This window comes from Rosa rugosa, chromosome 2, assembly GCF_958449725.1.
Source record: "Rosa rugosa chromosome 2, drRosRugo1.1, whole genome shotgun sequence".
Taxonomy (NCBI): Eukaryota; Viridiplantae; Streptophyta; class Magnoliopsida; order Rosales; family Rosaceae; genus Rosa; species Rosa rugosa.
In genome coordinates this window covers 59,637,265-59,659,137 of record NC_084821.1, presented here as the reverse complement: position 1 = coordinate 59,659,137, position 21,873 = coordinate 59,637,265, and the positions used below count along the sequence as shown (strand labels likewise).

General features: G+C 38.4%; 4 protein-coding genes and 1 long non-coding RNA gene across 7 annotated transcripts; 3 read left to right on the top strand and 2 right to left on the bottom strand.

Moving 5' to 3' along the window:
- Positions 1-516: 516 nt before the first annotated feature.
- On the top strand, positions 517-3,011 carry LOC133728925 (uncharacterized). Its single transcript, XR_009856107.1, has 2 exons — positions 517-1,960; positions 2,621-3,011. It is a non-coding gene; the product is annotated as an uncharacterized LOC133728925 (long non-coding RNA).
- A 1,296-nt stretch (positions 3,012-4,307) lies between these two features.
- On the top strand, positions 4,308-5,566 carry LOC133728923 (transcription initiation factor TFIID subunit 8-like). The gene has a single exon (XM_062156373.1). It carries the CDS (start codon positions 4,397-4,399, stop codon positions 5,252-5,254), a length of 858 nt encoding a protein of 285 aa, XP_062012357.1. The 5' UTR covers positions 4,308-4,396; the 3' UTR covers positions 5,255-5,566.
- A 224-nt stretch (positions 5,567-5,790) lies between these two features.
- Positions 5,791-8,815, bottom strand: LOC133728924 (vesicle-associated membrane protein 721-like). Its single transcript, XM_062156374.1, has 5 exons — positions 8,409-8,815; positions 7,702-7,843; positions 7,494-7,614; positions 6,502-6,564; positions 5,791-6,167 (listed from the first exon to the last, which is right to left on the bottom strand). Exons 1-5 carry the CDS (start codon positions 8,596-8,598, stop codon positions 6,015-6,017), a joined length of 669 nt encoding a protein of 222 aa, XP_062012358.1. The 5' UTR covers positions 8,599-8,815; the 3' UTR covers positions 5,791-6,014.
- A 1,776-nt stretch (positions 8,816-10,591) lies between these two features.
- On the bottom strand, positions 10,592-15,083 carry LOC133728922 (protein OSB3, chloroplastic/mitochondrial-like). Of its 2 annotated transcripts, none has more exons than XM_062156371.1 (9): positions 14,589-15,083; positions 14,366-14,504; positions 13,697-13,790; positions 12,303-12,436; positions 12,047-12,185; positions 11,800-11,903; positions 11,580-11,727; positions 11,333-11,397; positions 10,592-11,236 (listed from the first exon to the last, which is right to left on the bottom strand). In XM_062156371.1, the coding sequence occupies exons 1-9, from the start codon at positions 15,032-15,034 to the stop codon at positions 11,057-11,059; spliced, it is 1,449 nt and encodes a 482-aa protein (XP_062012355.1). In that variant the 5' UTR covers positions 15,035-15,083; the 3' UTR covers positions 10,592-11,056. The 2 variants fall into 2 exon arrangements, with proteins under 2 accessions (XP_062012355.1, XP_062012356.1); XM_062156372.1 differs by having other exon boundaries at positions 12,303-12,424; positions 14,589-15,082.
- Positions 15,084-15,904: 821 nt separating this feature from the next.
- On the top strand, positions 15,905-21,786 carry LOC133728918 (uncharacterized). Of its 2 annotated transcripts, XM_062156367.1 has the most exons (16): positions 15,906-16,237; positions 16,337-16,381; positions 16,463-16,503; positions 16,592-16,673; positions 16,924-16,968; positions 17,675-17,731; positions 18,138-18,197; positions 18,287-18,414; positions 18,791-19,052; positions 19,158-19,224; positions 19,381-19,451; positions 19,524-19,613; positions 20,447-20,555; positions 20,756-20,847; positions 21,046-21,151; positions 21,470-21,786. In XM_062156367.1, exons 1-16 carry the CDS (start codon positions 16,094-16,096, stop codon positions 21,592-21,594), a joined length of 1,524 nt encoding a protein of 507 aa, XP_062012351.1. In that variant the 5' UTR covers positions 15,906-16,093; the 3' UTR covers positions 21,595-21,786. The 2 variants fall into 2 exon arrangements, with proteins under 2 accessions (XP_062012352.1, XP_062012351.1); XM_062156368.1 differs by lacking the exon at positions 17,675-17,731 and having other exon boundaries at positions 15,905-16,237.
- Positions 21,787-21,873: the final 87 nt, after the last annotated feature.

The following is a 21,873-nucleotide window of genomic DNA, read 5'->3' as shown; positions in this document are numbered from 1 at the left end:
TTGCTCTAATCGGAAAGGATGTGCACCAACTATTGTAAAAGCCACATATATAGAAGAGCTCACAAAAGCCAAAATGGAACCATAAGAGGAAAATGAAAGCTAAAAGACATGTGAAATTGTATGAGACTATGAGTCTATGAGTCACTAGTAAGATCATAGAAGGGTTGGAAACAAAACTAGCCCAAAGGATATGGTCTCAAAGTAATTATCCTTTGCACATTTCATTCTTCTCAGCAGCCCAAACCCCAAAGAAGATGGGCTCAAACTATTATCTTTGCAAGTTTTCTTCTTCTTAGTAGGGCAAGCCCAGCCAATCACTAGACAAAGTTGGGCCTTTCAAGTCTGGATAACCCAACACCTTCAACTTCTGATTGTACATCCCAGGTCACTTGTGTAGTTTCATTGAGGCCCATTCTGCTTCCATGCTAGTCTTCGGCCTGTTGAGGGTAGTATAGTTCATTGTAGGAAATATATTGTTTTCCTAAGACTCATATATCCTAAACCCTTAACCCCAAGCTCATATCATATAGATAGGCCAATCATCTACTTTTCCACAACTAAAACAAACTACAAGACTCTTGTAAATTTAATCTGCACATTTAGGTGAAGAAGTTATTTCTAGTTTGGTCCGATGAATCATCTTTCCCACGACCATTCCGTAGATGAATATGGTTACGATCATTGAAATAGAATACATAATGATTTTTTTTTTTTTTAAATTTTAATTTCAGGCTTGTTTTTGCATACTCTAAATCCGTCAACAAAATCTTATAATAAGAACACAATACCCTTCCAAGTTTACGGTTTGATGAGTTCACCTTCATATTCACCCCATCCTCTAAATTATCTTGCATATTAGTCCAATGCAACCAGAATTACCAATTTTCCACCCACAAATATCAGAAGGGTACAAAAAAATTATAACATTAGTTTAACAATGTGAAATATCGTTCAGTAGCTACCTTTTCTCTCTCTCGCTAGGGTTTCTACGGGAAAAGGTTTGTTCTCCGTCCGACGGCGTGTTGTCGTCGGATGGGCTTTTTTGGTAGTTGACTGTTGTTGATGGAAAGTGGTAGGGGAGTTTGGGGGCGCTGGGGGTTGGGCTTCGGTTCTTTCAGGTCGGGGTGGCAGATCGGATGAGCAACCGAGAATTCTTTGGTCGCTGGTCTGAGGTTGGTGGCTGTTGAGGTAGGCTATGTGGCGGCGGCTTCGAGGAGGGACTTAGACAGCAAGGGTTTTCCAGCGTTTGGTTTTGAATGGTGGAGTTGGTGGAGCTCCCCCATATCCGATTTGGATGGGGTGAACTGTTGGTTTGGTGGGGTTTGGCCTGTAGAGCGCCGGCGGTGGACGGTTCGGGTTGGGGGTGAGCCGGTGGTGGAGCATCTGTCTTGGAGCAACCGTCACATGTGGTGGTGCGATAGGGATGAGGGGATGCAGGTGTAGGCTGTGCAGGAATTGGGCCCGACCCTGTTTGGTGGCTTTGATCCCCTACTACTTGGGCTGGTGGCTAGGTTTGGGACTTTGGGCTCTTGTCTTTGGCCCTGACCTGATTGTTTTGTTCTCTAGTGTTGTTTTTTATTTATGTTATTTAGTTTGTTTGCTGCTGTTTGCGAGCAATAAGTCCCTACAGTAGATGTGTAGGGCTAGTCAGGCTTCGTGCTTGTGTGTGCACTCTAAGGCTATGTTTGTTAGGCAGGATTGGATGGGACTGGACGAGCTTATCTATTATAACAGGAGTTATCCCATGTTTGGCAACAACAGGGATTCGATTAAATGAGATTATGCAGTCCGCAAGACACTCCCAACACCTTCTTACACAGCGACCTCAAAATTCACCGGACTGTGGAAGCAAGTCTTCTACAGCGCTGAAATCTCATTCTTAGTCGCTCTTGACTTGAGCCTCATCGTTCTCACTCACTTGCTTCTTTCGTCTCAGTCTCATTCGACTGCTCTTTTTCAGGTTTAATTTCTCATGCTCTATCTCTTGTGTTGATTATTGTTCACTCTCCCCTTCCAACGCTCTCTACCTTCTTCTTTCTCTGTCAACTGTAATTTGTTTTATAAAAGACTATGCAGTGATTACCTATTGTAATTTGTTTATGGGTTGTGATATTTTACGGATTGATTAAGAATTTGGTGTCTGGGTAGTTTGATCTGCTAAGAAGTATGATCAATTTCATGACTGGGTTTATTGATTTTGATGTTGGAATTGCTATACGTTGTTGAGTTAGAATTGCTATACATTTTCAATTCCTTAGTCCTTACAAATTGGGACAGTTCAATCTTCTCATAGGCAGTTTGTCTTCTTTACGTTTCACATTGTATTGGGTAATTTTGTTGGTACAGGAATCCGCCATAGAACAAATTGCCTTGTTCTGCTGAAAGTAAAGTTCCTCCACTTAGAAGCAGGACTTTCTGGAAGGCTTGGCTAACAAAAACAAATGAGATTACCACTTGTGTTCTGTCAATTTTAGTTTACTGGCTTGTTTATTTTGTTGTGTTTGTCAAATGTAGTCTAACATTCACTACACATCTATTCTAAATTCAACTGAAAATCCTTAATTTTCTTTTAAATATATTGAGAATAATTCAACATGATATTTTAAATATATGTGTGAAGGTACTCAGATATGCCTGGTTTATGAACAAAGGAGCGAGTTGAAGCATAGGAAATTTGAAACCCATTGCTGATGCTTTTTTCCTATCAGATTTGGCATGCAGGAAGAGTTTCAAAGAAAGAAGAAAGAGTCTCAAAGAGTGGTAATACACCTTTATGAATTCTCTTCCATCATAAAAAGACCTGTAACCATAATTGAAAAGTTAGACCATAGAAGCATCAGGAATTAGATGTAAACTTGTTAATACAACGTGAGGCACTTGACTATCTGTAGAGTGAAATATACAGAGCAAGTGCATGTAGAGTGAAATATGCATCATAAGATGTAAACCGTTCTGTATGATGGTATTGCTGTTCAATATGAAATAAAGATTATGTGAGGCGCTTGACTATCTGTTTCTTGTAATTGAGGATCCATTTTTTTTTTTTGGAGTCCTCTAACTGGTTGTTTATGTAATTGACTCTCCAAGCACATAGACCTTGCTTGTTTATTGTTTGTCTATGCTGTTCTTGCTTTGTCTCTCAAGTTGGTTTCTTTTCCATAATAAAATGGGTCTTTACAAGATAATATTCTCAGACCACGACAAGCTGCTTCCCTGCATTGCTCTTTCAGGCAGTTCTCTGCCTTTTGGGTTGTTATAGCCAACGAAGCTGTAAAAGTAGATAGCATAAAGTTTTGGAAGGAATTTGGACCTCCTTTGTTCAACGAGTATGTATTAGCTGATTTGTCTGGTTGATGAATAAGGGTGGCTATCTACTTTGCAGAGGCCATTTTGACCCTTTAGGATGCCTTGTATGTCCACAGTTTATTAATGAACTTATTTCCTATTGATAAGAGAAAAAAAATGGTGCAAAACTACATTAGAAATATTATCTTTTATTAATAGATAACTTTTTGCTCAAAAAAAAAATATTGTGGTATCCAAAATTAATTTAGTCCAATATGCCATCAAACATGGGATATCACTATTGTGATTATTCTGCTCTTTAGTCCTACACTTACCAAACATGGGTCAGGTATTAGTATAACATAAGCCAGGCTAGTGGAGTCCTGGATTGTTATAGAAATTAAGGTGGGGGATAATAGTCCTGTGAAACAAACATAGCCTAAGTGCCTTATTTGCTCTAGGTAGGCGGTGAGTTTCTTGTTTCGGCAAATGGTCGCTACCGCCTAGTGGCAGGGTGAGATTAAGTATTGTTGGATTTATTCTCTGACGGCAACATATATAGTAGGAAAATTGTTTTTATGGTAATTATATTATGTTGTAATTATGTTACATATTGAGTTATCTTTCCGTTATGTCAAAATAAATGAAGTAGTCAGTAGAACATTTTTTGCTAGTTGGTGCTTGTTAGAATACATGTTTTCTTTAGAGATTTCTGATATTATTTCTAGAAATACTCAAAGTGCTTTTTATAATCAGGGGTTTAGCCGTTTAGACTCAATGTCCCCCCCTCCTCTTGTATCCGACAGTTTCATTAATCAAGGCTTGAAAGAAGCGCACTAGCCCTTTATTCAAAAAAATCGGAAGGGTAAAAGATCCGATGTAAATAAATAACTTTTGTAAGTGATTATACTCGGTAATGCAGTTAATCCAACGGGCCATGGGTAAACTGTCTAAGTTTAGCACGTCCAAGTTTCGAAGCCCCTCCACATTTTATTAACCCAATAACAAAACCCCAACCTCTCTTCCCACTCGCTTCATCACAAGAACCCTACACCAAAACCTCAACCATCTTCTCCAAACCCTCTCTTCCACCACCACCACCACCACCACCATGCCCCAAAAATCAAAACCCAAAAAGCGCAAAACCCCAAAACCAGTAATCATTCCCACGCCGGAAAACCCAACCCCGTCGGAGTTCTCCACCGCCATAGCCAGAACCGGCGTCGCCCAGATCTGCCACTCGATCGGCTTCAAGGTCACGCAGCTCTCCGCCCTCGAAACCTTAACCCACGTCGCGATCAACTACCTCGCGGCCATAGCCAAGTCCTCGGCCTCATACGCCGCCAAGGCCAACCGCACCGACTCAAACCTCTTCGACTTCACGAACGCAATCCACGACTTGTCGTTGGTGCACGGCTTCAACGGCGCGTCGGAGCTTCACAGGAGCTGCGTTTTGGGCTCGACTGTGTTGAAGGACCTGGCCAAGTTCGTGGAGTATACTGATGAGACTCCGTTTATGTGGCCGATTCCGCAGCGCGAGAGAATGGGAGTTGAGGAGGAATTGGTTTTGAGGAATCGGGAATCGGATTCCGGGAGAGGTGTTGGGTTACATGTTCCGAGATGGCTGCCCGGGTTGCCGGAAGTTGGGAAGCCGAAACCTGTTAAGAGGCCTCATGGGGAGGAGCTGTGGGAGAATGTGGTGGTTGGGAATGTGGATAGTGGGAATGGGAATGAGAATGCTGGGAATGGGAATAGGGAGTTGGGGGTTAAGAGTAAGAGGGGGAGAGTGAGGTTTAAGATTGGAGTGGTTGAGGAGAAGGGAGGAGGGTGTGTGGGAGTGAAGATGAGGAATGGGATTTGCAGAGGAGGGAAGAGAGTGTGTTGGAATGGTAATGGAAATAATGGGTCCAATTTGAATACTGGGATTAGGATCCTTGGAGTTGATGATGATGGTGATGGAAAAAGATGAGTGTTAAATTTGATTGGTCCAGAGAATTGAAATGGGATTGGTGTTTGTTTCCGACTTTCAGAATTCAGACTCGGAAAGTCTGATGCTTTTTGTTGGGTTGTTGAAAGCTACAGGACTCGAACGGATGATCTGCATGCAAAATGAAGATTCGGGTGACTCACTATGAGCCATTCGGCCTACTGAAGCTATTTTGCTCCGAAACCTATATTGCTACTTATGTACTGTTTGGGTAGTAAACGGAATGCTGGAATTGTAAATGTAAATTCATCTTTCTATACAATTTTAAAGATGAGCTCCAGCTTTGAAGCATTATTGAATTGATGCAAGTCTCGTGTTGTATGCATACGTTCTTGCATCAACTACTAAAACTTGTAAATGGGAAATATCCACGTGTTTTGCCAAGTAAAAGGCCTTTGTTGGTGTCGCAAACTCCTGACGTTGCAACCAATTGAGTGTATATTTCAACAATGCGTTTAGAACTGAAATCAGAAACCAATGAAAGAAGCGCATAATTCATGAGAAACCCATTTCAAGAAGAGAGAATAAGCAACTTCATTATGCATTCTAAAAACAGAGTAATAACATATATAGGGAGTTCCATTCACACAAAAAATACGCTTTCTCCTACTGCCCACATATATCTGGAAATCACTGTTTTTTCACCGAGTACAGAGTCGCAACAGATATTTGATATTTCTCTTATAATAACACATAATCTCAGAAGTCGGGATTGACAAGATTAAACGGTTCAGGCGAAGGCTCAATTTCCGCCGCAGTTGAAACCATGGCAAACAGAGAGGATTATGATGAGGATCAATGCAATCAGAATTCCCAAAACAATCAGCTTCACCTTCATATTCTGCAGCCACATCTTCCTTCTCATTTTAGTCCCAACGTTACGGAAGTCCTGTGCCTGTAAGCACATCAATTTTAACCAATAAGTCAGACTTTCACAGTAACAACATTTTCACAGGGACAAGAAACAATGAGGGAAAGGGGAGGGGGCAAAAAAAAAAAAACTGAAAGAAAAGAATCGACTTTGAACAAGACGTCGCATTTAGCAACCTGCTAAAATCTTATGCCAATGACAAAGGGACTGCTCAATTTCTTTTAGAAGATCATGCTTTTGTCTTAAAACATATATTAGATGTAGATTACCACAAACTACAGCCTCAGAATAAGATACTTATAATTAGTATGTACAGACTTTGTTTCAAGTAAAAAAATTCACACTAATATGAGATGACCTGATGATGAAGAGTCTCAGTCTTATCAACCAAAAGCTCTATCTTTTCCCCTCTATCCAAAACCTGCATCAAAACATAAAATGAAGATATGAGAGGATTGTTCCACAATATATCCAAGAACATAGTATGAACTATGAGATAGCATCTTGGGAAACAAATAAGTCCATCCAATGACTTCTATTCTCTGTGTATCTAAGAATGGATAAGCAAGCACCCAATAAGACATAAAGAACAGAGCTACACGTTGCTTTCAAGTAAAACCTCCATTCACTATGCTATACATGTAGTTCATCAAAAAGACTTAGAAGCACTATGTAATAGACACTCAAAATATTCTTTGAAGAAAATTTCAAAAGTAAAAAGACAAGTTTCTGCAAATTCACTTTCTTCCACAAAAATGAGACCATTGTAATTATAGAGACATGATTCTGGTGGTATGCATATCCATAATCGCTGTACTTAGCATTCCCTGGTTTAAAGACTGTTTAATTTCACAAAATTACAAGCTACTATAAAGAATATGTGGTATATTCTATGAATGTGTAAAAGTAATGATCAAATGTATTTCATTATGCAGTCCAGAAAAGATTTCCAAGTTAGGCTAATTTTCATTGTCTCAACATTAGAGACAAGCACCTTTATTCTCAAGCCTGGTACCACATTCTCATCTCAACTAAAATTGGGCCACAGCACCCATTGTTGTATGTCAATTGGGTTCTAAGAAGACAAAACAAGCTTGCAGACGCACGTGCACATTTTTTGACATGTTTGTGTGTGCATGAAGAGCATTTCATTGTCAGTCACAAAATTTTCTATAAGTTTCTCTCTAGATTCTCAAATCCGATATCATGCAATTAACAAAGAAAGCAACTGGCCAGAAAAGAAAATAATAAAATAAATAAATAGAGGCAGTTGGAGCAAATAATAGTGTTTCCCGTCCGTGGTGAACAATCTAATGAAGACAACTGATACATATTAACCAAGCGAAATACCTTTTCAATGTTCTCCATCATAACACCTTTCACTTCTGAAACCTGGGCCTTAACCTTAGCAAGCTTGCTTATTTCTTCAGGATGATCAACACAGTATTGCATATGTTCCTTCAATTTTGACCTGCAAATAATGGAAAAGCAAATCAGCAAATTTAACCAAACAAAATCAAATTACCATGCCTTTAATAATCATTATCAGGTCCAATACCCAAATTCCTTGTTAAGACTGTTGGCAGCAGCTGTAGCGGCCTTGCCACCACCATATTTCGCAACAAAATCATCCTTCACACGCTCCAGAAAAGCAATAGGCACTTGTCTTCCAACTGATTCATCTGCCACCACACAGTATGCTGCAACGGCAAAAAAATTACTTCAGTATACCACTTCTAATTAACAATAACAAGTACTAAAGAAACACCGAGTTCTAAGATATACACCTATGCAATAGCTCGACAAAATCTTAGTAAGCCGATACAATGTGTTACAACTATCAACATTATTTATCACCACTATGCAAGGAAATCAAAACATATTTGAATTTGAAGTATCCTTACGATGAAATCAAGACAATCACAATACACTTAACTTTCAAAGGGAAATAAAATGTAATCTACTAATCATTACTGTACAATGACACTTGATATGTGAACGAAATCGAAATCCAAATCAGAAACAAGCAGAAGATCCAAGATCTGGAAACCTAATGCGCTACCGAAACCGAAAACCACCGCCGGAACACAAAATCCACAAAAACAAACGAAATAATCAGCATCCATAACAGATCTAGAAGCAATTAGCCACACAAAACTCTAGCCTCAAGTTCAGTTAAACAAAGCAAAAAAGAACAAATCAACCTGGCGATAGAAAAAGCAAAAACGGAGAAGAGAGAGAGATAGGGAGGAAAGGAGGACGTACTGTAGCCATTGTCGACGAGGTAATTGAAGGTGTGGCCGTCGCAGTTGTAGGTGAACTTGTTGTTGGTGGCCGGAAGCTTCTGGAGGCACTGGAAGGCTATGGAGTTGAAATTGCCGCTGAATTCGGTGTACTCGGCAAGAATCACAGTGCCTCGCGCCACGAACGCGTAGATCAGCGACTTCTGCCCCATCTCCCACCGCTTCGCTTCTTCTCTACTCTCCTCTTCTTCTGGTGAAGGCACGCACACAGAGATTTTGTAGTGCGCTTTTTCTATTCCTTTTTTCTTTTTTGGTTTTTGGAATTTTGATTTGAGTAGGCTCTTTTTTGGTGGTGTTTATCTCTCTCTGATCTGTACTCGTCCTCCCACAATTTAGAGAGAGAATGAGAGAGAGGGGAAAAGGTAAAGTTAAAGGGGGGAGGTTTAATGAGGTTTAAAAGTAAGAGAGAGAGAGAGAGAGAGAGAGAGAGAGAGAGAGAGTGTGGATGAAGAAATGTGAAAGCTTAATTGTGAATTTAAATCAGATTTAGAGGGATAATTGAGTTTGGGGAAAGATTTTTGTGAGGTCGCCCTCATGTGAGATTCATGAGCTCCTTTTTTAAAAGAGTTGAATTATTGGTTTTATGATAATTAGCAATAATGGAGTAACATCGTGTCTGAATTTTAAAAGACAAGGGGAATGTCACCGCGAAGTCAAATGTGTTAAATTATTAAAATTATGAGTTTATAAGTTATTTACGAACAAATGTGTCGCCAAAAATTTTACAAATATGTATGAATTAGGTTCGAGAACTCTCATTGTCTATTTTTTTTTTTGAAAGGCTCATTGTCTATTTTATTAATGTTTATAATGTGAAATAGTTGTTTATTATCTTTATAGTTATCATACGCACGCATTGCTTATAAGTAGTAACTATATTTCCAATCACATTAATCTCTTAGCGAAGAAATGAAATAAAGTTATAATAAAAATTTCATTTTCAACGTAGACAAATCTTGATAGGAAAACTTAGAAATGCAGAAATCTCAATTGAAAGTGATATGGTCCCATATGGCCATATGACACATAATGTGATGCTTGATGGTAATTAGTGAAAAAGAATACAATTTTACCACTATTTTACAAGAAAAATACAGAAAGTAAAGGATGGTTTAGAATCAGATCTTGTTTTATTTTTATTTTTTTAGGTTAATAGAGAATTAGATCTTGTTACAATATAAAATAGTGGGGCTAGATTTGGCATGTGATTATTCACCACTTGGAGGAGCAAAATTTGAATCCATGCCTCTGAATCTGAGCCATGTGATTCCTAGGACTCGCTTTCAGTGGCATAGTTCAGGTGTTCTGTAGGAACTGCTTTGCTACCGAGGTTGTATAGAATTACAAAACTGTAATTAAATAATAATAATACTAATAATAATAATAGAGGTAAAGCATCAATTTGCCCCACCCGCAACGTCACCGTTCAACTTCAATGTCACACACACCCTCAAGAAATGAAATGATGTACAAGTCTTGCGCACCCGTGCTTGTCGTTTCATCTTTCACGTCAAAATGAAATGAAATACTGTCTTGTACTATTGTACATCATAGTTTTTAAGTGTTATATAAGCAATATCCTTAGATCTTTAATTGATTTTGTGGTCAGTCGTACTCAATCAATCGCCAATTCAATAGTGAAAAATGATAAAAAAAAAAGTTGAAATCTAGTTATTTTTCACTACTGAATTTAAATATAAGGACAATATGCACGATAAAGTACCAATTAATTAAGGGGAGTGTGGATGAATTGAAATTCACACTCGCCATTTTAGAATCCACACTCCATATTTTTTTGGTAACTTAAATGTTGTATTGCTATTAGAATTGTGACCAAAGAAAGAAAAAGGGAGTGTAGATTTCACTCCCCTTAAATAACCACATTATATATATTTTCTTAACTAGATCTAATGATAAAAAATAAAAAATAAAAAAAACCATTTTGAGTTACACCAAAGATTAATGAATATGTTTTTTTGTTTTTTAAGATTATTGAATATGTTCCAACTCCTAAGTCTTAGCCTTGCCGACAATGCCAATAGCTCACTCTTTTGGCCTTTCAACTTTTATCAATGTTGGATCCGGCCTAGTCGACATTTTTGCTTTGTGATTTGGGGGGAAAAAACAAAGAATCAGAAAAGAAAGTATAGAAGACTGCAAGTAGAACAATATCTGGTAAAGCATTCGCATTACAGCCGCAAAAAGTAAAGAAATATTACAGAGATTCTGTCCCCTGCCTATACAACCCCTATAAACTAATCAGGCTGCTTCTAGAATTAATCAACAAGACCATTACTTAACTAGCAATATGTAAAGCAGCTACCAAACCGAGACAGCATAGACATAAAGCATCCGTGTGGTCACCAACATGATCAAAAAAACTTGATTAAAATTTCTTTAATATACAACTCAATAAACTGTTCACACGGCACAATTTGGCAGGGGTCATTTGAAATGCAGCAACAGAATATAGGACTCGTACCATTTTGATTCTCTATGCATTGTCCCAATGGTCTGTCTGCTCTACTTTTATACTGTTGAGACTAAACTAATAGAGGACGTAAGAAGTCGGAATAAGCTTATAAACACCAGAGTAATTGCCAAAATTTTTCAAACACCACCAACGGATGCTTCCATGTTTCGAGGAAGAGGTGTATTCCTATCGTCAGTTGTCATATTTTGCTGTGTTTTCAAAGGTGGCAACATGGGGATCGCCCATGCCGGTGAACTGTTAAGCCACAGCGCTTCACCAGTTTCTTTGTGCTTAAAGTCTGGAGCTTTTGCATTCCGCTGTAAATGTAAATGTAGCAAGGCAAAAACATTAATCGAATAAGTAATGAAGGGAAAGGAGACCATGCAAGACGGATCAAAATCTACACAGTTTACCTTCTGCAATCTGTTATCCCACCATTTATCTGGGTTTTCCACCAAATCCTTCCAGGATTTATCACCTAAATTGAGGCAGAGTAACAAAGTGGATATCAGATTGTACTAGTTAAGAAAACTTGTAACCCGCCAAGTTCTTCACAATTCTTTCTTTTCCTTGTTAAGCAAGCAGGACCTCTTTTGACCAAGTAGGCCACAACCAATAAGTTTAGCATGAAAATGAAAGCCATTAAATTTCCAGGCTAACCTCTACCCTCATTTGCTTGTTTGGGCTTCAGAATTGGAACATCAAACTCCATGCCTTTAAGCTCTGACAAAACCCACTGCGGTACCTTGTTAAGCCAGAGTGCATGACCACCATCCTTACGCTTGAAATCAGGGTGATTTCGCTTTACCTGTAAAGAACATAGTTGTGTCAAATCATTTACCAGTCAATCAATGAGAAAGACATGTGGAAGGATTCTCACCAATTTATTACATTTTTGGTCACGGTAGTCCATCCATTGTTTTGGATTATCAAGAAGGTCTCTCCAAGTACCCAACGTAGAGTCCCCATCTTCCCTCAAACTGGCTGAAGAACAAGTCAGTCCCTCCTTTGTCGTCAGTAATAAGATTATATTTCGTGAACAACTTGCACTTCAAAGGTTTATTTAATAAATACAACCAAGAACTAAAAGATGAAACATGAAATCTTTCAATATATCAAGTGCTTACTTTCAGAACTATGTGAATTAGGTTTTTGATCAAATGTCAAGGAATCTAACTTATGTTGGATCCATTCAGGAGTTGAATCATCAATCATACGTAATTCGCCATTACTTTTACGCTCAAAGGCTGCAGCCTTTGGAGAACCCTGAGCACAAATTATTAAAGGGTATGAGAAATTGCTTACACATGAAAGGATTACATCACCATTTGTACAAAATAAAATAAAAATGTCAACTGAAATAAACCATATAAAAGTTGCTACCTCTTTCGACCTGACGTCCCACCACTCATGAGGCTTGGCAAGGAGATCTTTCCACGCAAGGATATTTTTCCACACTAGGAGATCTTTCTGTGATTCATTCATATCATCCTTCTCACTTGCCACTATAAAAGAGTCTATATATGAGAAGCTAGAGGTTGTTAAAAGGAAAAGTAGGGTAGCAATTCAGTTTTAGACTATGATGCATGGTCAAGAGTATTAACTACAACAATCATCAATATGGATCATGGCATCAATAGATGTATGTTTTTCTGCCTAGTATCACTGTTGGAATTCAAACTGAGTGATAGACTCCATGCCAAGCAAATTGTAAGTAGGAAGCCAAAGAACAAGACTTTGTCAAAATCAACAGACTCCATAAGTGGTTGTAAAGATAATTGAAAACACTTGATTAACTCAACCTGGGCAACATCAAATTGGTAATCGGAAATTATTTGGCATCTCCATAAAGAACATTTTGGTTGTAAAGATAATCTTTCCCATTTCAGACCAACCAAAATGTTGCCCCACCAATGACTGTTCTCAAACTCACTATAGATAATTCCCAAAACCAAAATTAGCTAAACCAAGCTTCTGAGAATGGAGTTTAGTTCATTGCACATTGAAATTTACATGGACCAAATAAGCATGTCAGGTTCAAGATTCTCTGATTTAAATACCTAGCATCCGAGTAAAGCAGAATATGTAATATAAAGTTTATGCAACATCTAAAACAATATTAGGGTTTGTTGTGTTTTGATATTGTAAAAACCTTCAAAATGAACTCTTCACACCAATAGACAGACACATAATATTTTGGCTATCCCAAGCATTTCCAAGTATTAAAACCCTTTTGTTATCTGCTTCTAAAAGTTACAAAGCTGAAATTCTACAAGGCTTTTGGCCACCAGGTAGCCTTCAGAAAATGCAGAACAATAATTTCTCTTCCTCCAGCTGAAGCACTATACACCTTGACCAGTGCAATGGCATAATGACCCTGTTCAAACCTAACCTATATACTCAAGAATAAAAAAATTGTAACACGTTGGCATGCCAAATGTATTCCTGATTTTGAATTTTACTACATTCTCAATCACAAATATAGAAAATCGAGAGAAGACACAAGGAAGGCTAATCCTGAGATATGCATACAATTTATTTAATATTGTTTCTTTAGGTGCATCTTTCATTAAAGCAATATCTAATAAATATAGAACACCGACTTAAGTATGGATTAATGGAATTATATTGAAGTACTTCAGTGTCAATGTTTTCAGCACTAACAAATCCCAGTTTCAATATCACTTACAACAGGTCAAATTTTATCTTTAAGTGCATCTATTTCCACTGAACATCAGGTGACTAACAAAATATGAATCACTAAAAAGATGATTTACCAGTGTGATCAATGGTCCTTTCTTCACTGCCATCTTTGGATCTTTTATTCATTGGAAAAGATTCCTCCACAAAGTTGAGTGTATGCACCTTAACCTAACAAGGTTGAGCTTAAATGTTAGATACATTAGATACACGATAAATACATCTTAACTATATATACAACCAATAAAAAGACAGGAATTGGAAAGAGAGAAAATATTAGCACAGAAAAGTTCAACCCCATAGTTGCTAAAATAAAGTTAGACTAACTAATATTGACTTCCAAGTTCCAACTATGCAAAAGCATCCTCAAAATTACCAGCAGCAAAACTGAAGCAATGAAAACGGATTTATCAAATCAACTCAGCTATACTACGCCACGGTCCATGCAAGTATTCGAATCACGAGCGATGCTTCTCTTCTATCCGGAGAAGCACCAAAATTAGAGAGCAACCCTGCAATCACATTATAACTTCTCAACTGAATGGTCACAACCTCTAGTTTAAACCGTTGGCCACACCAATCTAGACCTCAAAACTAATTAATGCTTTTGCACCACGCATGCCAAACCAAATTCAACACTTTTCGGCACAGTAACCAATATGCAATAAGATCACTAAGACTTTAAAGCAATGCATTACCACTGCAAAATTCTGCACATTCAGTTTGAAGGGTCAGCTAGAAGTTACCTGCAAACGAGCCTGACCCTCAGTAGCATTAAGATGATTCAAATCCGACCTCAAATTCCCAGCAACAAACACATAATCACCGTCTTTCACATGTAAACTCACAATGTGAGCCAAGTCCCCCTCGAAAATAATCGGAATCCTATCACCAAAAAGCCACAAACTTTAAAACTCTCTCACAACAACAACCACACCCAACTGCTCAAAAGTTCAAAACCATCATTACCGGAGCGACTTGGCCGAAGAAGAAGAAGAAAACGCGGTGAGAACGGTGGCGGCCCAGAAAGCTCCATCTGGGGTAGTCTGGACCTGAAGCGGCATGCGGACGTGGCCGATGAGGCGGACGGAGTTGGCGACTTTGGGCTGGAAGGGGACTTCAGTGGGGCGAGGGAAGTTGGGCTTGGTGGGCGGTGGGGACTTTGGAGTGAAACGAGGGGTGGAGATGGTGTAGGTGTTTGGGGTTTTGGGTTTAGTGGGGGTGGTGGAGGAGTAGTGGGATTGTAAGGGACGAAATGGGAGGCGTTTGGTTAAGGGTGTTGATCGGAAGAGGGAGTTCATGGCAAAGTTGGGGGGTTTGGGTTTGGTGGTGTGGGGTTGAGAGTGGAGAGGAGTGAAGTAGTGGCCGGGTGAGGTTGTGGTTGCTGCTGCTACCGTGCCGGAATAGAGCTCCATTTTCGGAGAGCCAGGGGATGAAGAGAATTTTATTTTGGGAGGAAATGACCGTTTCGTCTATGCACTTTGGGGTTTTTTTTTTTGTGACTTTGTCGAGGGAACCCAAAGGCTTCCTAGGCCCAAGATAAACTTCTTGGGCTCATCTTAAATGCTCCAACTATGCATTGCAGCACAGTGCCTCGCCACTTTGACAGCTTCGGGGTTCGAACCTAGGTTAGGGAGCATACCAAACTAGACAAAAACCACTAAGCCACTTGCAGTGGTTCACTTTGGGTTTATTTCACTATGTAGTTCTCGTAGGTTATGCCGTTATGGCGTTAAGGTCGTTTTTCTTTTTTCCTTTCACCTGACTAGTGAATGTCTTTTGAGGCAAAAAATTCTTCCATATATCGATCAGCAGTGTGAGTAAACTGACAAATTCAGCAGATCTCAGCCATTGATATTTATGAGTAATTTTTTTAATAATAAAAATTATGTACTTGATATTATTTAGCTGTCTATTTATGTTAGTATAAGTGCACGTTAGTGCACTGAATACTCTCTTTTTCCAAAACTCCAATCCTTATTGTACAACTAAAAAGTGAATGGCTAATCATCACAAAATATACACTACTCTTTTCTTATGTGCTCCTTTGATTAGCTTGCATCTGTGTTGTTTGATCGTGATAATAATTGAAGGGTGTTCTTATGATTTTGAGCTTCATTCCTAAGAATACCCCATAATTCAAAAGGAAGTCCGAAGAAGGGACTAGAAGTCTAAATAAAAGACAACACACTAGACACCCAAAAAAAAAAAAAAAAATTAGTAAACGTGAAGACGCTAGAAACACAAAAAGGTCATTTAACATATCAAAAAAAAAAAAACAAAAAAAATGCGAGGGTTGAAGCCGGGTTTTGTGTATTTGGGGAATTTGAAGTATTGGACCGCTTTCTGGTAGCTTCGTTAGGAGAAACTTCTCGTCCCTTCTCAATCGATTAACAACATTGCGTAGGTCACAAACGCTTGAAACAAGTGCCGCAAACTCAAACACACTCGCTTTACAGAAACAAACCAACAATATGGAAGCACCCGGCAGCCGTAGCAATACCAACAAAGACCAAATCGTCGACGTCCGGTCGGTGGTCGAAGCTGTCTCCGCCGACGACTCCTCCGACGCCCCTCTTTACAAAGTCGAAAGCCTCTGTATGCGTTGCGGCGAAAACGTACTCCCTCTCTCTCGCTCTCTCTCTCTCTCAATCACTCCTTTTTTTTTCTCTGATTTTATCTATCAAAGTTTTGATTTTTGATGTTTTATTTTGCAGGGCACAACCAGCTTTTTGTTCACTGTGATTCCAAACTTCAGAAAGGTGATTCCTTGTGTTTGATTATCGGTGTTCTTCAGCTTCTTATTGTTGTGGTTAATACTTAATAGTGTTGTTTGTGAACAGATTTTGCTCTCCGCTTTCGAGTGTCCGCATTGCAATGAGAGGTGATACTATATGCTTACAAATTTGTTAATTTGTTTGATTGGTTTAGTTTTGTGGAGTGGAGGTTTTAGTTGTGTTTTGTTGATATAGGAATAATGAGGTTCAGTTTGCTGGTGAGCTTCAACCCAAGGGTTGTACCTACCGCTTGGAGGTGCCTTCCGGGGATCCCAAGGTTAGTCTCTTTAGAGTTATGAACTGACATTATACTCTTATTTCGCAAAGTATAACTTTTTTGGAACTGAAATTTAAATGTAGAATTACTGATAAGTAACAAGCTTTAAAGACCTTACCTTTAGTCATTTCAATTTTTAGTTGGAGTTTGATGATATCTGCAGAACTTGATGCATAATGTAGTTTCTTATGTATGTTGTTTACCCAAAGTTGTTGAGCAGTCCCCTTGATGAGCTTTTGTTTTTATGCAGATGCTTAATAGACAAGTGGTGAAATCTGAGTTTGCTACTATCAAGGTACTTGGAATGGATCTTGAATTCTTGATTGCAATGCATTACACATAATTTCTCTTCCATCTTGCGTTTTGGCCAAGTGACAGTCTTCTCACATTCGATGTTGAATTGACATTAGGAAAATGAAAAGGAACTGGTTTTCTGTGTATTCATGTCTGAATGTAGCTTGGGGGCCATTTCAATTGGTTGTACAGTACTCCTTTAGTAATTTTTATTTAGTACAGAACTTTTGGATCAGTTCAGGTTTTATTTTCTACCGGCATATTTCATACATAGAGGACATGTCTGTATATTCCCAGCAGCCAGGCATCGTTATTTTCTTTTGTGAAATAAAGGCCTGGTTGAGTCGAGTAAATTACATTGAAAGTACTGCCAGATCTTTGGTCCTTATGGTGATCAAGAGCTGAAAATATAAAAAATGGAATGTTTGTTTCACGGAGTGCAGAGTCTCCACGCTACTTTTACTTTCTTCTATGATATATGTCCACTGAGTTCTATTATGACTTTCAATATTTTACTGTCTTTCCTGGCAAGATACCAAGAAGAGGAGAAATAGGATACAAATGTTGATAAATAATTACAAAATCCTGCTCCTTACTTGGATTAAATAATGTTTTTTTTGGCTGGTCTTGTCTAGTTTACTTGCTTCAACAAGGTAACCATAGGGTATTAAGTTTTACATTTTCATCTGTTTTTCTTAATAATGCAGATTCCTGAATTAGATTTTGAGATTCCTCCAGAGTCTCAGCGTGGATCTTTGTCAACGGTATTTTTTTACTTCCCCATTTTCTCTAGTTGGTTATAGTTTGCTGCTTTACTGTACAAGTTCCATCTGATGGACATTTTAAGTTTTGTAGTTGGTAGGGATATCCTATTATCTACCAGTCTGTAGTGATAACACTGCAGATGATACATTGTATTGTTTTGTGCTTTAATAAAAGATACTTCTAGGAGTGATTAATCGTTGAAATGTGAACTGATGAAATTGGCAAGCACAGCCCGTTGTCAGCTAGGTCTGGTTGGGTGATGATATATTGCTTTTGGGATGGGTAGCCACGTTAAAATGCTTTGGACATTACTTTTATAAATGTGTAGTTTTATGTATCTTATTATCTTTTATGCCCGTTCCCAACATTGCTTCATTTGTCTTGGATTTATATGTGATTAATTAGGTGGAAGGGATATTATTACGAGCAGCGGATGAGTTGCAGGCACTTCAAGAAGAGCGCAAGGTTCATATATACGTCTTACATTCATTCTTTGGTGCTTGATTATATATTTTAAAATATATCTTTACTTGCTATCTTGTTGGCTTTTCCAGAGAGTGGATCCTCACACTGCTGAAGCTATAGACCAATTTTTGTTAAAGCTGAGAGCATGTGCAACCGGAGATTCGTCTTTCACCTTCGTTTTGGATGATCCTTCTGGAAACAGCTTTATTGAGAACCTGTAAGATGCTTTAATTTTAAAGGGCAAGTTTTTAATTAGTTTTTTTTTTCTCTGTTTTCTAACTTTTCAACTGGTCTTGCTGTAAGATAAGTTTCTGCAAAGGGCAACCTAGTTGTGTGTTTTGAGCTGGATCCATTTTCAAAAGAATGCTTCTAGAGCTGTCTGAGTAGTTTTAACTCCTCGAGCTCATTATCCCTTTATTTCTCTTACTTTGAATGTGTAGAGGTTTAATCTCTCGGTTTCCTTATGGGGATGCAATATGTTAAATTATTAGTTGTTTGCACTGGGTTCTGTTGCCATTTAATTACCTCTTGTTGATAAATTTTGGAGCGTCAGACTCTGTCCAGTGACTGAGGATATAATTTCATGTGATCAGGTTTGCTCCATCCCCTGATCCATCACTAAGTATCAAGTTTTATGAGCGAACTCCAGAGCAACAATCAGTGCTAGGGTATGTTGTTGACTCATCACAAACAGGACATGCTCATGATGTAGCATCAACGAATCCAATTGGTCCTGACCAGGAGCAAAGAGTACCACATGGTTCAATTGGTGCAGCAGCTGGTCATCGTGCCATTGCTCAGAGTAATACTGAGGAAATTTCTGAAGCTTTGTTTCGATACTCTGCACCAGAGGAGGTACATCAACTATTAAATAAGTTATTGCATTAGTAGTCTACAATTCTATATCTATGTGCCCATTGTAAATTTTTCATTGCTACTTTTTCCGTTGTATGTTAACAGGTGATGACTTTCCCATCAACATGCGGAACTTGTACTGCAAAATGTGAGACTCGAATGTTTGTCACCCGTATCCTTTGTGTCTTTTTACTCTTTAGATTGTGAAAAGAGTTGGTTATTTTATGATCTAATCTTTCCCTTCGGTTGAGTTTAACAAAAAGTTCACATGGTGGGACATGTATTGTTTCTAAATTATAATTGTAAGACTTCTCTTAACAATATATAGACATCCCATACTTCCAACAAGTAATTGTCATGGCATCCACTTGTGACGCTTGTGGTTACCGCAACTCTGAGGTTTGTATTGATCTGCTTGTTCTCTCTTTCTCTTTCCCATGCTTCAATGGTAATTGTTAATCTCTTCTGCAGTTAAAGCCTGGTGGAAGAATTCCCGATAAAGGGAAGAAAATTACTCTTTGCGTAAAGAATGTTAAGGATCTTAGTCGTGATGTCATAAAGGTATATGCTTTGTTATTGTATCTTATCATCATTGCATAATCTGTGCATTTAACTTAATTTCCATATTCCAGTGAGGTGTCCGACATTGCATCTTTCTATGCGCTAGTTGGGTGATAATAAATTGTTGTAATGGAATTTTAGGACCTGCTGCTTAAGAACCTAGGGCTATTTGAATTTTACTCTCTTGCAATTGTCAGAGGCTAGTAAAAATGTTATTATAGCATGAAATTTGATGGGGTTTTCTCTGCCTTGAGTGTTTTGCATTCCATGATTGGAGCTTTCTCAAGTACCACACCAAGGGGCTATATCCACTGAAGAAGTTCTGGATGTAGTTTACTTCATACTTGATAATAGCCATGTTCAAAAATTACAATTCCTTTAGAGAGTTCAGACTGCTGTAGAGATTCTTACCTTTGAGGAGGTCAGTTTTAGTGATGAATATATGGACAGTAAATTCTGATAACTGGGATTCTAAGTGTTATATTGGGGATGGAAAACCATAAAGAGGATGTTGTTTTGAGCTTTGCAGATGCTAAAACTGTCAAATAATATGTAGAATCAAAATACTTCCAAAGCAGAGGGTGGCACTTGGAAATCAGAAATCCAGAAATGCAGTAAATAGTTTGTGTCTCGGGGTAGTCATAATACGGGTGCAGTTGACATGCTTAATTAATTTCTTTATGGTTTGAGGGTGAAGCAGCTATAAGATTGGGGAGACACAATAATATGAACATGAGAATTTGGCTGATATCATCCACTTAGAGGTGTTTAGTTATTTTTTCTTTTTGTGTATAAAGTTCACCATCGTCTGACAAACCCTTATGTTGGACCAGTCGGATACTGCAAGTGTGAAAATTCCGGAGCTTGAGTTGGAGCTGGGTAGCGGGACCCTCGGAGGACTTGTTACAACTATCGAAGGGTTGATCACGAAAATTTGTGAAAGTATGTGTTGATTTTGAATCTTTGTTGTCTGAATTTCGAATCTTTGTTGTCTGTGCCGTCCTGTTGTGTGATTCTTTTTTTATTTTCTTCATATATATCGAGTAAAGTTGGAATTTGATAGTATGTGTGCGCTACTTCCCTGTAATTGATCTTGGTTTGGTCTTGAGTTTGCATGATACATAATTAATTCCTTTGTGCAGGTCTGGAGAGAGTGCATGGATTTTCTTTTGGAGATAGTCATGATCAAAATAAGAAAAGCAAGTGGTTAAACTTTACCGCAAGCCTAAATAAGGTAGTGGATAGACTTTTAGTTGACGTTGAATAAAAGATGAAATCGTGGACTATTTTACTTTCACAATAGATGATACATTGGAGGATGAAACACTACTGTACAAGAAAACTACTCAGAAGTTACAAATTACAACAATAATTTAGTTCCTCAGATGATCAATTGTTTCGTTTGTTCATGACCTCTCTCCGTTGAATGCAGCTTCTGAGTTTAGAAGAGCCTTTTACTTTAATTCTTGATGACGCATTGGCTAACTCTTTCATTGCACCCGTGACTGATGATATGAAAGACGACCCCCAGCTAATGTGTGAGTCTCTTCTTGCTTTCATCTAGACCATCTGCTGTCACAAGTTAAATCATGTTTTCATGCCTTTTGTCCTCTTGGAAAATGTAGCTCAGGTAGAGACTGTGTTATGTGATGTTTACACTTTTTTTGGTTTGGGGAGCCGTAAATAATTGGGGCCTTAGAATCTATGGGCGTGCATTAGTACATTTGATTTGTTATACCCATCGCTGATATTATCTTGCATTAGACTACTAGTTATTCACTCCTTGCCAGCATTCTATTACACTGCTAATTTTATCCATCGTGTTACAATAATATTTATTTACATGATACCCACAGTTGAGGAGTATGAGAGGTCATGGGAGCAGAACGAGGAACTGGGTCTGAATGACATTGATACCTCTTCCGCTGATGCTGCATATATCACTCAGGAGATGGCGGCAACAGACAAGACAGAGGTGTAAATCGATTTTGAACTTTGCCTCTTCCCATTTTTCCTCAGGGGAAAGGCGATGCTGTTGTGCAATAGTATAGGCCTGAGTAAACCTTGTGGCGTAAGCAATGTACTTATGGTTGGTCCCGTGCTGCCTATGGAATAATGTATCGTCATTGTCTATGAATTGAATAATACATTTCGAGTCATGCTTTTTGGACTATATTTTGATTGACGCAAGTATTCGTGGCCCCTGACTACCTCAGACTTTGCTCTCTGGTGTCCGCAACGTCGAGATTGCTCGAAGTTG